The 16539-nt window shown below is 43.6% G+C and overlaps 2 protein-coding genes across 4 annotated transcripts in view; one reads left to right on the top strand and one right to left on the bottom strand.

Annotated features, from left to right (window-relative positions):
• The window catches only part of BBS12 (Bardet-Biedl syndrome 12), a 45734-nt gene that overhangs the window by 17180 nt on the left and 12015 nt on the right, over positions 1-16539 (bottom strand). The window contains exons 1-2 of one of the 3 annotated variants that reach the window (XM_069855184.1): positions 6284-6704; positions 1775-4648 (exon numbers count right to left, since the gene is read on the bottom strand). In XM_069855184.1, coding sequence (XP_069711285.1) covers positions 2491-4632 — 2142 coding nt within the window. In that variant the 5' untranslated portion in view covers positions 4633-4648; positions 6284-6704 and the 3' untranslated portion in view covers positions 1775-2490. Of the gene's footprint in view, positions 1-1774; positions 5898-6283; positions 6705-16539 lie in introns of those variants that run through there. The other 2 variants (XR_011337295.1, XM_069855185.1) reach the window with 2 other exon arrangements.
• Positions 8107-15059, top strand: LOC138719788 (uncharacterized). Its single transcript, XM_069855207.1, has 5 exons — positions 8107-8157; positions 10166-10321; positions 12688-12816; positions 12920-13057; positions 13295-15059. Exons 1-5 carry the CDS (start codon positions 8155-8157, stop codon positions 13382-13384), a joined length of 516 nt encoding a protein of 171 aa, XP_069711308.1. The 5' UTR covers positions 8107-8154; the 3' UTR covers positions 13385-15059.

Genomic DNA, 16539 nt, shown 5'->3' with positions numbered 1-16539 from the left:
CACCTCACTAGGACAAAGTTTCAGCAGGAAGTGAGACGCTACCAGCTCCTTGAGACAATCCCTTCCCTAAAATCTTTGCCATTTCCCCGGCACATCAAATGTAAAAGCTTAGCTCTTCCATCACATCAGACTCTACGCAAACAGCTTTTGTATGCCCGAGGAGGAGTCTCTGCATGTGAGAAGCTGAAACCACGTGTTGCAATCGTTCCCTGTGCTGAGAGACACGGCAGACACGCACAGGATCTCATTCTGTGTTGCAAAGAGGTCCAAGAGATTTGAAGCTGAGGAAACCACACGTGTATATTGTATCGCACACTGCAGAAGGAAGATGCCTTGAGGATAGTATGCATGTTAATCTTCTATGTACATAAAATAAATCACTTTAAGTAATCCAGGATACAATATCTAGCTAGTTTATAGAGTTTTCAGTTTCATTAGCCTGCAGAAAAGCAATGGTTAAACAATCAAAATATAATGTCAGACAGCTTTGTAGAAAACCTCTGCATCACAGTATTTCAGTATCTCATAATGTGCTTTTTAAAGGCCTGATTGGAAAAATTACATCATTTTGGATTTTCTCAACATTTGGTGCGTCAGTGCTCAGTGTCTAAGAGCCCTATAAATAGATGCTTGGACCACCTTAATACAATTCATGCAGGCAGCTTTTCCATAATCCACTTAACTCTATTATTCAAATAAAGTGCAAGAGGATCTTTTCTTGGGAACAGGGATTATGCAATGCTCAGTACAGGAGGTTCAAGAAAAACAGTATAAAGCCAAACATGAGCTGCAAACACTTGCAGAGCAGCAGAGTCTGTTTGTATTTATTTATACACTGTGTTTCCATTTCTCTTTCACCTAACAGCCTCGAGCTCATTTTGCCTCTTTTGATCTACCAGACTCTTTTTTCTCTCATGTCTTGGTACACCAAGAGTGTGGTGAAGCAGTTAAACATCAATTGCCAGCTGATTAATAATGAAAATGTAATAGCAGGGTGACCAAAACTTTAATATAACAAGATCCTTATGCTGGTAGGAACTACTGTTTCAAGTTAAAATTATAAACCCCTATACTAGCAATGAGTTTTTGCCAAAACCCATTGAATTGTGGAGTTTGTTAGAAAACCGAAATATTTAGGTTTGAGTCAGAGACGGCTAAATTCTGCGAGCGTAGCTTTCTACATACAGAAAAGTTTTTCTCTCATATTTCTAAAACGCAACTGCTATTCATATGCCCTCCTCAAAAGCCTTCCAGTTACATGCAAGTAGAAAACAAATTTAAAAATATGCAACTCAGCAATGAAAATTCTGAGTGAAGCCTTTGAGAATATACTGTATATCACTACTTTAATACACATCCACATATACCTGTATGTAACTAAAACATATTTGAGGATGAATTTCATCATCCTTGTCTTTCTTTTCCTTATATATTGAATATACCGATTATCTAGAGTGAACCGCTTGAGTAAACAGCTCTATGAAAGATCTGAGTCTACAGTTTGACACAACATATATTAGGAAAGAAGGAAGCTCCAGATAATGTGCATTTAGATAGATTCTTCTCCTCATAAAATGAAGTTAGTGCTTCCAGTCAGTTCAACACTCAAAAGCTGTTTCTAAGGACTTCAATTTCATCTTATGTTTAAGGTTAATTAGGTAGCTGACGGCTCTTTTCCAAGACAGCACAAGGAAAATGAGTCCAGAAGAAAAAACATCCACCTAAAGTAGTAAATATGTAGCAGCAAAGGCTCCATCAATAAAATTACTAGTCACTGTCTGCCTTTCTGTTGAATCACAACTCAAAAAACATTCTTTAGCCCACCCCAGTTCTTAGCTTTCACCACAGGACTGTCTGCCACCTGCACCAGCAATCACAATGAGTAAAGGCATAAATTATTGCAAGTTTAATTTCTGTACATTGCAAATATAAGAATTAAGACATTAATTAAAAACTAATTACATCTTTGATTCAACACAAGTATGCCAATGTTATTTAAGAAATCCCTATCCATGTTTAGAAGACGTTAAAAGCTATTAAACAGAACACATGTCCAAATGCCTCATACAGACAGTGCATGTTCAGAACAATGATATGCAAAGTATCACACTTTTCTCCACTAGACTCGGCATGTACCCACCTGCCCAGTGCTCCTCATGATAATGGGGGAAAAAAAAGAACTGCACTTCTGCCCTGATAAGTAAGATTAGAGAAGTCAGTTTGACTGAATTCATCCATTCATACAGACAGTATCATTGGTTAGAAATGCATGGCTGAGGTTAGAGGTAAGCCCACAAGTGATTTTTGTTTATTTAACCCATTTCTAGAACGGAAATTGTATCTACCTTATGATTGTCTCGCATGACGATTTCTGCTGTTACACTCTGAAGTCGTAATCACATCTAAACATAAACTTTGTAAACTATGAAGAAATGTAGGCTGCATCTGAATGTCTTCATCTGACTCATGTACTTATAAAGCCAGCAAGTCCTATAAAAGCATAAATTCACTTGATGCATGTGAGTTCAATAGCTGGTTCCTTTTGGGACCTGTGATAATTTCAGCATCTGTTTGAAGCACTAGCAGTACCAAGTCCAGAGCTCTCCGCCATGCCTCTGTCTTGGCTGCAATGTTATCATAAACCTTTAAACTCTCTCCGTGGTCAGCAAAGGGACCAGAAACACCCCTGAGCAGACCACCTCTTCTAAACTCTTTCAATATATAAGCTGAGGGAGAGCCATAGTCAGATGCTTTTTTGAGGTGATGATCAACTGAGGTAGAGGCTTCCAGCTCTGAAGCAGCTTTTGCAGTGTTACACATAACCACCGAAAGATACTGCTTCCAGCCACTTGCTAGTGCTTGGAGCACAACGGATTTATACTCTGTCACAGATGCTGCCAGCCAAGGACTGTGAAACCCTTTCACAGCATTTTTATTTGCTGGCTGTGAAGGCTCTTCTGCAAGCATCTGAATGTGACTAAGGCACAAGAGCTCCACTGCACCACCACCCAGAAAAACCTTCTTCTCATTTAAAGCGTGATGGAGTCGATACACTAAAGTCCAGAACTGGTCTTCAATGAGCTGCATCTTTGAAGCTACAGTAGTGGTAAGCACAGCCGTGAGCAGGGGGACTCCTCGTGCTTTTATCCTGACTGGCACAAGCTCTCCCAGATCCACTGCACGCCCATCGCAGGCCTTCCAGAGCTCCACTTGTGCCCCGCTCCCCACACAAGAAGCATTCAGCTGCGTGAGGTATGTCACTGGCTGGGCGCTGGTGACCTCCCCAAAGGCACACATCACATCCCGACTCACAGAACCAATCACCAATACACGGTTTGCTATGCATCTTTCCATTAAGTTTTCACACACATTTCCTTTGACCAAAACCAAGTTTACTTCAAAGTTTGTCAGAATACCTGACATGCTGCTTAGCCACAAGTCTTCTGCTCTGCCTTCCTGTAGGCCAGGATACTCCAATATGGTCCGTACATTACATGGTCTATTAAAACCTAAGTGACGATATTGTTCAGTTAGGTCACCATCCATTAGCAGAATCCGAAGGGGTTTGTCTTCAAGGTGCTTGATAATTGCGGCTTGTTCTGGTAATACTAACGTGACAAAGCCCGGGGATACACAAGAACAACTTTCAGGCAGGGCCGGTAAACAGCACGTCACAATATCTGCAACTTTAAACTGGGAAGAGCCACCGCATTCTGCTCTCTCTCGTTGATACTCAAGAATGCTTTGTAGTAGTTTCATGCTAGTCTGATTTCCGTGGCTCAGAGCCATTGCGAGGTGTCCTAAGCCATAGCATTTGCATGGATCTGCTGCTTGTCCTGAAAGGTATCCCTGAAAAGTACCTTGCTGATTTGAAAAATTGCTTTTTCCTAAAGTGCTGAAGTACCTGCTATGGGTTAACTTTTGTTTGTTACAGCTGGATGCAATGGCACCACTTCCAGAAATCATAGATGCTCTTCTGTCACCTGCTGGTTTGACAAGAGAAACTACTGAACCAAAGCTGGCTAAAGGTGAAACCAGGCACTTTTTAAAACCACAATCATCATCTTGATGGGAACAAGAATTTATTGGAATTGCTTCTTCAGGTGCAGAAATATCTTTCTGAAAATACATGAAAATCTGAGGATTTAGAAGACTGTCACATTCAATTTGGGAAGTCTCACTTTTAAAAGCATCTGGCCTAACACTGCTAGAACACAGCTCTCTATTAACATCATGTATTGAAACTTGAAGACACTGGACTCTCTCACAGCAAGAGTTCAGGCCCTCAGACATCACAGATACTATTGCAGAAACAGGAACATTCTGCTGGAGGCACTCCAGTATGGTATTGCTCCACGCACCAACAAGAAACAAAAGGGTACTCATCCCAGTCTTAAACTCCTTGTTTTGCGCCTGAATGGTTTCATTAAGAAGCTGTCCGGCAGCACTGGTTAAATCCAAACTTTCAATCAGTCTAACAGCAGAACAAATCAATGTGCTTTGGTTGGTGCTTTCATCCACAATGAACTTCCATGATTTCATTGGCCCCAACAATGTTCTTCCAGCTGATGCCAAGGTTGAGAGCTCCTGAAGTCCAATATGTCTTCTCGCATTCACATCCCTGAAAGCCATGGGTAACAGGCAGCATCTGTGAACAGAACACAAACTTATTGCCCCCTCCACACAGTGCTCCAGTGCACTTATCACCAAAGAACTAAATTGTCAGCCTAACACTGAACACAACTCTCCAGCAAGGTTGACTATATAGCACAGTTCTTCATCCTGTGCACTTATTACCAGTGCATATGCTTGCTGAAATGCCACATGGCTACAAAATATCATGGAATTCTTTCCTGCTGGCAGGTAGCATGGTGCTGTTAATTCCAGTGGTTTCTTCAACATGAAGCATTGCAGATGCTATAGAACTACCCTTTCTCTCCTGACTGGAATTTCAGTTATTTGCCTGACTTATAACAAAAGTTCCTCAGAGCAGAACAGACAATTTCATGCAAAGTCGACGTGATCTGTACAGATCCATCTTGGTGCCAATAGTTAAGATACTGACTTTAACCTTCAACTCTGGAAAAACACAATAAAACTTATTTTATTCCAATTTATTTCATGTAGCACACCGCAATACTTCATTAAATGTGCATCAAAAGGAATGCTACTTCTTCATACCTCAACAAATCAAACTGCCAAGATTTAAAGTTTTGATCTTGTACTCAGTTTTAAAAATAAATCTTCTTTGCCTTGGAATCCCTTCCACACCACACTCTGATGGCAGACCACATGGATTAAACTAAAGCTTCCTTTCTTCTCCTGTTTAATCTAAAAAATATACACACTGAGAATGAGAAAGCCTTAGCCATATACCTTTTATGCTCAGATTCAAATAATTTATTTCATCTCCCGGGAAGTCCCTTTACACAGCCTTTTCAAATCTAAAAACCTTTTTCTGTCCCATTCAGCTGAAGTCCATCTGAATATTAAATCAAAACAAAGCATGAATTTAATAAGCAGAGCAGGTAGTCAGAAATAACCTTTAGGTGCCGACAAACCTAAAGCTCTACTCTAGCCCAAACTGACCACACCATTTCCCTTTGATTACTGGAAAATGTGCATTACTGAAAGAATCATTAACCAAGCAATTATTTTAGTAAATAGTTACCTGTAATGAGCAATTTAAGAAAAGGATTTTTTGATAAGCAAGTAATTTTGACTTTAAAAGTACACTGGGAGCGCACATCTTACAACCTCTGTCCAACCTGCTTTCTAGATATTTTTCTTGGCAATCTCTTGGGATAATGGCCTAGCTATGCCATGTATCCATATCGGTACTGCTAGAAGTAATAATAAAAAAGCCTCTTCTTTTGTAATTAGTATCCTTAGCTTAATATCACAGCTAGTTTGTTTTGAAACAAACAAAAAAAATGGACGTGATTAAATAATAATGATCAGATCTTAGAATCCAATAGGAAGTATTTCCCACACTCCCCAAACTCCTCCAATTTTATTTCTTGCAAGCATTTACTAAGACAGTAATTTGCAGTTTGGGATTTTTTTTGGTGGGTGGGGTTTTTTGTTGCTGGATTTATTGTTTGGGGTTTTGTTTTGGTTTTCTTTCTGAGAACACTGTTTCTGAATTCCACTAGTTCTCAACTGGTCACCTCTCAACCTGCTCATATCCTGATACAAAGTATAAATACTCAGTTTGTGGTTTTCTCCATAAAATTTAAGCAAGAACTAGATTAGCCATGCTGAAAGGCCCAGAAACTCTCACCACACTGGTCCTCAGCACACAGGTCCGGGCAAAAGGCCATGCTGCTCTTGGGATGGGAGACAACTCTGGTAGGACTGGTGGGAAAGGGGTTCCCATTTTCCAGGACCGTGAACTTGTTACTCCCCAGTCACTCCTAGATGAAGGTTCAGCTCACCAATATGAGCCACTGTCCTGTTTGAATGGTGTTTTTATTTTAACAAACATGAAACCAAGACTGGCTATGAGGCAGATTAGAGCTAGAGCAGCACCTTCTATCAAGTCAACGCACTTCCACCAAACCTCAACACAGCCAAATAAAAGCTCCTCGGCTGAAGTTTTCTCTGAAATTTAAGCTGAAAAACGTGTCCTTTGCTTTCAGCTTGAACTTGTACTCTAAAACAGTATCGTCATTTTGGACACGAACCTGTACTCTGGCTGATCCATAAACTGGAATCCAATGGACTCAAGGCATGCCTGCAAAACCAGATGAAGGCATGGCATGCGCTTACAGAAAAGAATGTTCTTATTTCATTGCTTGGACAACCTCTGGCCGGCACGATTTATAACTCTGTGATGCCTTCTCCCACTTTGTTTGACAAGAACATCACTGTCCTGTGCTGCAGGTATTAATACACAGTGGTCCCAAAATTCAACTTCTCATCCTCCTCACCTTTTACCTCTTTTTCCACCAAGTCTGAGGTGGAAAAGGCAAAGGGCCAAGTGGAATTACATTCTGGAGCCAACCAAAGGAGACGTTCTGGAGAGTGAATGAACAAACTGGTGGTGACAGACAGCCACGTGTGAGCACCAACTCCAGATGGCCTCTGATGAGCTAACCTGCATTCTGAGCTAATGCTGTCCATCTCATCACCTGTATCTGCAAGCTAAATAAAACTCAACCACAACTTCAGTCTATGTTTACGCAAACGGGCTTCAGGGGTCTGAAATAAACTCTGCAATACAAAAGATTTGCCAAACACTTTGGCCTGCAGCATCTCAACCACGAAGACTAAACTAGTGCCACAAATTTTTACGTTATTTTCTAAACTGACATATTTCTATGAGACGTTCACAGAATCAAAGAATCACAGAATGGTTTGGTTTGGAAGGTTACCTTAAAGAACGTCTGGTTCATATCCCCTGCCATGAGCAGGCACACCTCCCACTGGATCAGGTTGCTCAGAGCCCCATCCAACCTGGCCTTGAACACCTCCAGGGATGGGGCAGCCACAGCTTCTCTGGGCAACCTGGGCCAGGCCTCATCACCCTCACAGGAAAACATTTCATAAGATCTCACAGAAGACTCCCTTCTTTCAGCTTAAAAGTGTTCCCCCTCGTCCTGTCTTTGCTCTCTCTGACAAAGAGCCCTTCCCTGTCTTTCCTACAGCCCCTATCAGCCCTGGAAGCCGCTCTAAGCTCTCCCAGAGCCTTCTCTTCTCCAGGCTGAACCCCCAAGCTCTCCCAGCCCCGCACCTGCCTCAAAGGACGCCCGGGCCGCTTCCCCAACCGCGTCCCCCCCATTTAAAAAGCTCGGCCTGGGGCCCAGGTTTCTCACCGATCCACTTTGGGTGGGTGGGCGGGCTTTATTTCTTTTTTTTTTTTTCCCCCCCCTTTCCCCCTACCCCCCAGCCCCTCCGCTCCCTGGGCCGAGAAGAGAAGGCGCCTCAGGCGGCTGAGGCAGCGCGAGCCGCTAAACCGCCTCCCGCCTCGCTCGCGCGCGCCAGAGCGAGACCGGAAGGAGGAGGCCGCCGCCCCGCCCCCGCGTTGCCAGGGCAGCGCCGCCGCCGGCCCGCCGCGTGACGTCACCGCGCGGCCGCCATTGGCCCCCCCCCCAGCCGGCCCCGAACCGCGGCGGCAGCGGCACCTCCTGAGGCCCCCCCCGCCCCGGCCCCATGGTGAGCGGCACGGCCCTCCCGCAGCCGCCTGGAGGGCGAGGAACGGGGGGTAGAGGGGTTGGGGGGGAGACGCTGGAAAGGGCATGGGAGATTTTTTGGGGGGGCGGGGGGGGGGGTGTGTCTGGAAAGGGCCGGGCTGGCACAGGGGCCGCTCGGGCTGCGTCGGTTGGTTTCCTCACGCAACCCCAGGCAAAAAGGGAAAGGAGAGCCCCCTGCCCAGTCGCTCCACATCACAGAATCATAGAATCATCAGGTTAGAAGAGACCCGCCGGATCATCGAGTCCAACCATTCCTATCAAACACTAACCCATGCCCCTTAGCACCTCGTCCACCCGTGCCTTAAACACCTCCAGGGAAGGTGAATCAACCCCCTCCCTGGGCAGCCTGTTCCAGTGCCCAATGACCCTTTCTGTGAAGAATTTTTTCCTAATGTCCAGCCTAAATCTCCCCTGGTGGAGCTTGAGGCCATTCCCTCTTGTCCTGTCCCCTGTCACTTGGGAGAAGAGAATGGGAGAATGGTTGGAGTGGGAAGGGATCTTAAGGACCACCTAGTTCCAACCCCCAGCTTGGCACTATGAAAAACCTCCTGGTAAAATACTGAAAATTGTTAAATTCAACACCTGCTTTCAGGGCATGGGTAGCCCAGAGGAAACACGTGTGGTTAATCCTAGCAGAGCTTCCCGAGCTCCTCCGTCCCATCCCTTCTAGCATGTAGATTGGGGGACAGTGGCTGGAAAGCTCCCCAGTAGAAAACAACCTGGAATTACTGGTCAAGACCAGCTGATTGTTTAGCTGGTAGTTTAGTGATTGATAGGATTGGATGGACTCGATCCAGTGGGTCTTTTCCAACCTGGTGATTCTATGAACATGAGCCAGCAGGGTGCCCAGGTGGGCCAAGAAGGCCAACGGCATCCTGGCTTGGATCAGCCATGGTGTAGCCATCATTAGCAAAGTAATCATACCTTCTGTCTCTGTATTTATTTTACTTACTTCTATAAAGCCCAACCAGTTAAAAGTTGAGGGTGGGAGGCACTGCCCTGCTTTCCATGAACCTGTGCAGATTCCAGACTAACGCACCAAAATTTGTCTGCTGCTGGCGTGGAGGAAAACCTCTACCAGAGGAAAACATCTTTCCTTCTCAGTAAGCAGGAGGGAACACTGCATTGCACTAGGTAGCACCACCAGCAGGAAGGGTCTCTGAAGCATCCTGGCTAATAACACACCACCTCAGCACAAGCAGATTAGTTCTCCTTGCAGGACAGGTTTGTGTTGGTCTCGCTGCTTCCAGAGGACGTTGTTACCTAGCACCAAGGTAGCTGGTTTAGAGGCAGGCTGGAGCTACACAGCTCCCTTCGCTACATGCTCTCAGACATCCCATTTCAGTGATGACTTAGAGGAGTGGCTGAGATTACAACCCACTCAGTCAATGCCCTATACAATCAGCTTTTTCACTGTGAGGATGATTTATTTACTGATGTTTTACAGGTGAAACCACTCCTGACACATCAAAGCAACCAGCAAGAGATGTACAGGGTCTTAGTCACCTCAGTTCATTTTCAGACTGCCTGCCCATTTCCTGGCATTACTCCTTTCATTAATGATCTTTCCATTTAAAACAGAAAAGATGGAGCCCAAATGCTATTAGAATGAATGGTCTGAGTTGGAAGGGACCTTAAAGATCATCCAGTTCCAACCCCTCTGCCATGGGCAGGGACATCTCACCTCACACTGGCTCAGGCTGCTCAAGGCCCCATCCAACCTGGCCTTGAACACCTTCAGGGATGGGGCACCCACAGCTTCTCTGGGCAACCTGTGCTAGTAACAAAGTCTTCAGCTTGTTTTCCTTCTAGAATAAAAACACGACCATAGAGACCCAGGATGTAGCCCTTGCAGCAAAGAATGTCTCTCACTTCTACTACAGCTTTACTGTTATATACAATTTAGTTGTGTTTTGAATTTTCCCTGGAGTGGGCTAGTTCTTATCTTTTCTCTTTTTCACTTTTTGAAGGCATCCAACTATAGAAAACCTGGCTTAAGTACAGCCCAGCGGAAGAAAAGTGGCTTGAAACCTGAACTAACAGAAGAACAAAAGCAAGAGATCAGAGAAGCTTTTGATTTGTTTGATACTGATGGATCTGGAAGCATCGATGTAAAAGAACTGAAGGTTTTCAAACTTTTTTTTTTCCTGGGTGGAAATCTTTTTGGTCTGAAAATTGTACCAGCTTTTTCTGTTTGTCCAGCCCTAACTATTTAAAAATAGTTTTGGAGTACAAACAAGAGCAATGGGTTGCTGTCAGGCCTGAATTTGGGGTGTACAACATGGTTACTCTGAGAAAGTTCTGTATGTAATACTTAAGAGTAGAGAGTCTTCTCTACTGGAGGTGTTTAAGGCACGGGTGGACGAGGTGCTAAGGGACGTGGTTTAGTGTTTGATAGGAATGGTTGGACTCGATGATCCGGTGGGTCTCTTCCAACCTGGTGATTCTATGATTTATTCTATGATTCTAATATATGGATGGTAGGTCAGATAGCTTTGAATATTCGGGCATTAGAGGAACTAAAGAGTTCCTCTCTTTAGGTACACACTGAATGCAGCCAATGAAATAAGATCATTGTTTCTGGGAATTGGACTTGTTCTGGTATGAATGTTAGAATATAATTTTTTTTTCTTCATCTCAGAGTTAAATACATGGATTTTGCACACATTCTGGAAGGACACAACCATATTATCATATACATAATCCAAAAGTTATGGGTTTTAATTTAAAAAGAAAAGAACAAAACTGAGATTGGAGTTGCATTTCAGTAGCGTGTTTGTGCATGCATGCCCACACACCGTAGCACAAGAGGAAGCACAGAATAGTTTGGGTTGGAAGGGACCTTAAAGATGATCCAGTTCTAACCCTGCTGCCATGGGCAAGGACACCTCCCATCTGACCAGGCTGCCCAAGGCCCCATCCAACCTGGCTTTGAACACCTCCAGGGCTGGGGCAGCCACAGCTTCCCTGGGAAACCTGTGCCAGTGCCTCTCCACCCTCATTGTGAAGAAATTCCTCCTTATGTCTAGTCTAAATCCGTCCTCCAGTTTATACCCATTGCCCCTTGTCCTGTCACCACAAGCCTTTGTAAAAAGTCCCTCCCCAGCTTTCTTGTAGCCCCCTTCAGGTACTGGAAGATTATTCTCAGTTCTCTCCCTCTGTCTGATCTTGTTTTAAGCACAAACCTTTTATCTTAATTATCTCCTTGACCTTGATTTCTCACATGCACACACGCAGCCTCAGTTTCCGCTATGTAACCCAGAAGCATGATTTACCTAAGCCAGTGGCTTATCTCAGGATTTATTTGGAAGAACTTATGCTTGGTTAAGGAGAGCATGTTCTCTGAGCACAGATTATGCATGTTAAAATATAGTTTTTAAAACAGACTGAAATGTTTTAGCATCGACCATTTAATGCTATGTTTTTCTTTTTGAAAATTAATTCATAATAATAGATACTTTACAATCGAAACTTGAAGACAAACTGGAACATTTTCAGCTGTCCCATTGCAAGAAACTGGTCAGAAAACACACTTCAGCTGAATGTTAAGTTTCTGGTGAGCTGGCACTATCCAGCAGAAGAATGTTTAGCGAGAAAATTTCTGCCTAATATTAACCATTGATTTCCACTATCACACATAGGAAGAACAAATGTTAACAGTTCAAATCTTCCTCTAGTTACATGTTCTTGAAACTTAAGTCTCTGAATTCAATGTGCTGTAATCATCTGGCACACCAGGGCTGTGAAATTGCTAACAAACACCCAAGGAGCAAAATTGTTGTTCTAGGCTGATGAAATGCCGGAGCCTGGTTTGAAACAATGCTGACGTTAAGCACTTGTACAGCAATCTACAGAACTCTTTTTACAGCAATACTCTGCTTGGGCTCTGTAAGGCTCACAAGTTTGCCTTGCTTTTCCTCAACTAGCACAGCAGTCAGGCTTTGATTCGCTGAGGCAATGCGGAGTATTGTCCGTTCCCACTCCCTCCTTACCACGTGGCCAGTAGTGCCAGGAGAAATGCATATGGATTTTCTTTATCTCAGAATTAAACAAATGGATTTTGCAAACATTCTGGAAAGGTAAAACCATATTTTCATACATGTAATCCAAAAATTAGCTGGGTTTTAATTAAAAAAAAAGAAAAAAGCATATGTAAGTTAACTGCATGTAATTCTGCACCCATCAAAATTAACAGACATTCTGTCCTAAATCTCAAACAGAGCCCTTACCTAGTTCAGACACAAAAAGTTTGTCTTAGTTTCAGAAATACACCCATGTTCTATGTTAATCTAAAGAAAAAATATGTCCAAGTTAGGAATATCAAACCTACACTATTACTGTTTAGAAATATGAAACAAGCTGGTAAGAGATAAAGAAGTTTTCGTTGCAGTGAGTTGTTACTATAGTTTTGGATGAGGAAATTGAACAAGTTTTAATGCAGCTGCTGTCATTATAATTCTGGTGGCCTCCTAACAGTCGCCTTTTGGCACAGGTTGCGATGCGTGCTTTGGGCTTTGAGCCAAAGAAGGAAGAGATTAAGAAAATGATAGCAGATATTGACAAAGAAGGAAGTGGCACCATTGACTTTGAAGACTTTTTGGCTATGATGACACAGAAAATGGTGAGAATTTGAAATAGAAATTCTTGTGACAGCATAAAAAGGTATTGAAAAGGAATATCTCTGTGGCAGGCATTTTCTAATTAACATGTGTTTTGCTCTTTAGAGTGAAAAAGATTCAAAAGAAGAAATCTTGAAAGCTTTCAGACTATTTGATGATGATGGGACAGGAAAAATTTCATTCAAAAACTTGAAAAGGGTCGCTAAGGAGCTGGGAGAAAATTTAACAGACGAAGAACTTCAGGTAAATTCTGATTTTCCAGAGCTTTTCTAAGAGGCACAGACCAATCCTGTTACTCCTAAAGACTGGGTGGCAATTTATGCCTATACAAAAAGAGCTGAGGGGTCAGAAATACAAAGACCAACCAGATACATCATTACATTTTCACTTTAAGTGCTTCTGGTTTGTTGGTGGTTTAATCAATGGAAGATCTTGTGTTGAGAGTCCGGTGCCTGATCAAACGTACAATATGTTTTCTAGGAAATGATCGATGAAGCCGATCGAGATGGGGATGGAGAAGTAAGTGAGCAAGAATTTTTGAGAATCATGAAGAAAACAAGCTTATATTAATATTTGTTGCCTTGCTGTACAGCTGCTCCAAAAGATAACCTGGAAAAGACTTAAACTGGGCTTTTGTCTCCTGCATATTGTCTGCCATAGAAGGAAAGTCTGAAAGGACAGATTCTTGGTTCATTATTCTTCTGATTTGGCAGAGTCAATTGGGAAAGGGGGGCTTCAGTACCCAGAACTTGCTAATAAACGAGAGACTGCAGAAGGGAAAAGGAAGGGTGAACTGAACCCACAAGGCAGGGTCCTTTGCCCCTATCCCTCAACATTATTAATTAGATAAAAATCCACTCTTTCAGCTATTTAACTAAAAGATTTCCCTTGAGATGTAAAGGTTGTCCCTGCTGCTGGGAGAGACCACTTTTGACTTTCCAAAGGTCACAGGATGAAGGTACGAGCACAGTATTTTTATTCCTTTTAAGACTTCGAGGTTATCTTTTGGTATTTGTCTCCTTTTGTTTATGTCTGTGAAAGCCTCAAACCAATTGCCTATCTGTCTGCCTTCCTGTGTGGAACATTTTTCCCGTGGCAAGCTGGTTTTGGACCTCATGGGAAGCAAATGCAGATGGCCAAATTTGGTTCTCCATTTGGAGCTTGTGCCCTCAGTCGTCTGAGGGCTACTTGACTTGAATGTAACCTGCTTGGATTATCAAAGCTGACTGTATAACCCATCAACATCTTGTGCCATTGTTCTTACTCCAAAGACACTACAGAGATGCTGTTGTGCCAGGACTTTGGGTACCTAAAAAGTTCAGTTCTGTGGTACACTGGGGTAAATTTTGTCCTTGGCTGTTCCCAGCCAAATTGCAGCAAGGGATTGCATCTGAACTGGAAAAAAAAACAGCTCACCATGGACATCTGTGGAACACCAAATATATTTAGGTCCACACAATCCAAATTAGTTTCAGACATCATAGGTTTGGGTTTTTTTAGGAGTTCCTTCATTTTCTTGACTATTTCTTGCATAGACTGTCAAATCTGGGACTTGCTGGAAAGCCACGTTTCCTTCTGTGTCATGGTAACAGAGCAGTGACACAACCCAAAATCACATTGAGGTTCTGCAGGATGGTTTGTCCTTGGGTCTTGATAAATTACAATTGGCTTCAGAACTGCAGGGAAAAGGTAGAATCCTAAATTACCTCTCTCTCTAATAAGGTGCCTGAAGGAGAGCTTGTTACTGCTGACAGGGAAGGGGCAAGTAGGTAACAAAACATCAGAAGAGCTCAGTAGGAAGAGGAGGGAAAGAACAGCATTGCACCAGGGTCTGTTAGGATCCCTGTGTCCTTCAGACAGCCTCTTGCTGCTGGACAGTACTGATGAGCAGAAAGGAGGAGCCAGCTGCTGGGTTTGCTTCTGGCTGCAGCTCCGTGAGCTGTCAGGGCCTGGCACAGGGAGGATTCCTTTCAGGAGCAGGAAGGAGAAGAGCTCATTTATGTGGCTGCTTCTCCACATGTCAGGTCTGCCCCAGACCACAAAGGTTTGCACTCTGGACAACCCTCTCTAACCGGACCCTTTCTAACCTGAACAGAAGAAGGTTCAAACCTGTGGGAGCACTCGAGACCTGGGAAGGCCCTTGTTAAGATTCAGTGGCAGTAGATGTAACCGCTAGTACTGTAAGTGTTTTTAAATGTCTATTAATTTTGTATAAGTGTGAAATAAAACTGTTTTGCAATTTAAAGACTTGGTGTGCTTTATAACTAGGTGTGCTTATCACGAAAACTTAAGTTTACAAAAACAATTTTGAAGCCTAGTGTAATTCAAGTACATTTTCACTTGCTTATAGCTCTTCTTCCTAAGAGAGAAATTCTTCGGTGCAGCAGTCTATCACATAATTCCTCTCCCTCTTCCCCTGTGCTGATTAAAAGTTCCCTGCACTAACCACTTATATTCAGAAAAGGAAATTTGAAGTTTCAGTCGATTGTGGGGAATCCCAGAGTTGTTGGAGTGACTATACTTTTAACGCTGCCACAGGAAGAGACTGATGACTCTTGCTGCCTATGATGCACGTCCCTTCGCTGTTCCTGTTCTCATCCCGTTACCTGACTTCTGAAGGTAGGAAAGAGACATGCAGTCAGACCTACCATACATGCTACAATGATGAAATGCTATTTCTGGATTGCGCATTTATCTCTTAAGTCTGGAATGTTGGGCAGTGGCTGAATTAGCACAAAATTTAGAACTTAAAACTTAGTGTCGTGCTGCTTTAGTTCGTGTGACAGTGAGGGGCATCTTGCCCCCTCTTCAGCCAAGTGCACCAAGCATGAGGACTAACAGCAATGCCGACCGCAGCCCGCAGCAGGGCAGTGGTTCTGCACAAGTTATTTTTGGTGCCCTCGTGAATCCTTTCTGTCCCTTCTAGAATTTTAGCTTTTACACTTTGATACACGGTGGAGGAAAAGGACTGAAGTCAATGGCAGAACTCAGGTTTGTGCAAGGTTCAGGTACTGAACTGCCTGTTGAGGAGTTTCATCGATTTACTGTGCTGGAGAAAGTGACTTGGATCAACACACTGGGAACAGACCAGCAGACATTTTTCCTGGGCTCTGTTCCAGTGCCTTCTTGAGCAGCTCGCCCTAAATGGAGGGGTTCACTAGAGGAGATGGAGCACTCCCACCCTTTTCCTCCTCTTCCCATTCACTCTATTCTCAAAAACAGGAGTTGAGGCACTTCAGGAGACTTGGATTCAACTCCTTTACACTAAAGCACCATAAAGGAGGCAGAGCAGTGATTCAGGTCACCTCACCACCCTCACAGGAAAAAATGTCTTCCCAATATCTAATCTAAATCTGCCCTCTTTCAGCTTAAAACCATCCCCCCCCCATCCTCTCCCTGCACCCCCTGATAAAGAGCCCCTCCCCAGCTTTCCTGGAGCCCCTTTCAGTACCAGAAGGTTGCTCTAAGGTCTTCCAGAGCCTTCTCTTCCCTAGGCTGAAAATCCCAGCTCTCAGCCTGTCCTCGTATAGGAGGTGCTCCAGCCCTCAGATCATCTTCATGGCCTCCCCTGGATTCGCTCTACCAGATCCAAGTCCTGGCAGAACGTCTTTTTCTGACATGGATTAAATCCTTCCATGAACCCAACAAAAATTCTGCATTTCCACACTACTTAAATCTATTCTGTGCACTGGCTGGTACACACAGCAATCTTTCCAAGCTACCAG

Source organism: Phaenicophaeus curvirostris, chromosome 4 (genome assembly GCF_032191515.1).
Source record: "Phaenicophaeus curvirostris isolate KB17595 chromosome 4, BPBGC_Pcur_1.0, whole genome shotgun sequence".
Lineage (NCBI taxonomy): Eukaryota > Metazoa > Chordata > Aves > Cuculiformes > Cuculidae > Phaenicophaeus > Phaenicophaeus curvirostris.
The sequence above is the reverse complement of the archived record's forward strand: the minus strand, read 5'-3'. Positions and strand labels throughout refer to the sequence as shown.

What these genes read in the sequence shown, in the direction of transcription:
- LOC138719788 (XM_069855207.1), top strand. An exon ending in CTATGATGACACAGAAAATG is followed by an intron (nt 12,817 to 12,919) that starts GTGAGAATTTGA and finishes TTTGCTCTTTAG; the next exon opens with AGTGAAAAAGATTCAAAAGA. An exon ending in TAACAGACGAAGAACTTCAG is followed by an intron (nt 13,058 to 13,294) that starts GTAAATTCTGAT and finishes TATGTTTTCTAG; the next exon opens with GAAATGATCGATGAAGCCGA.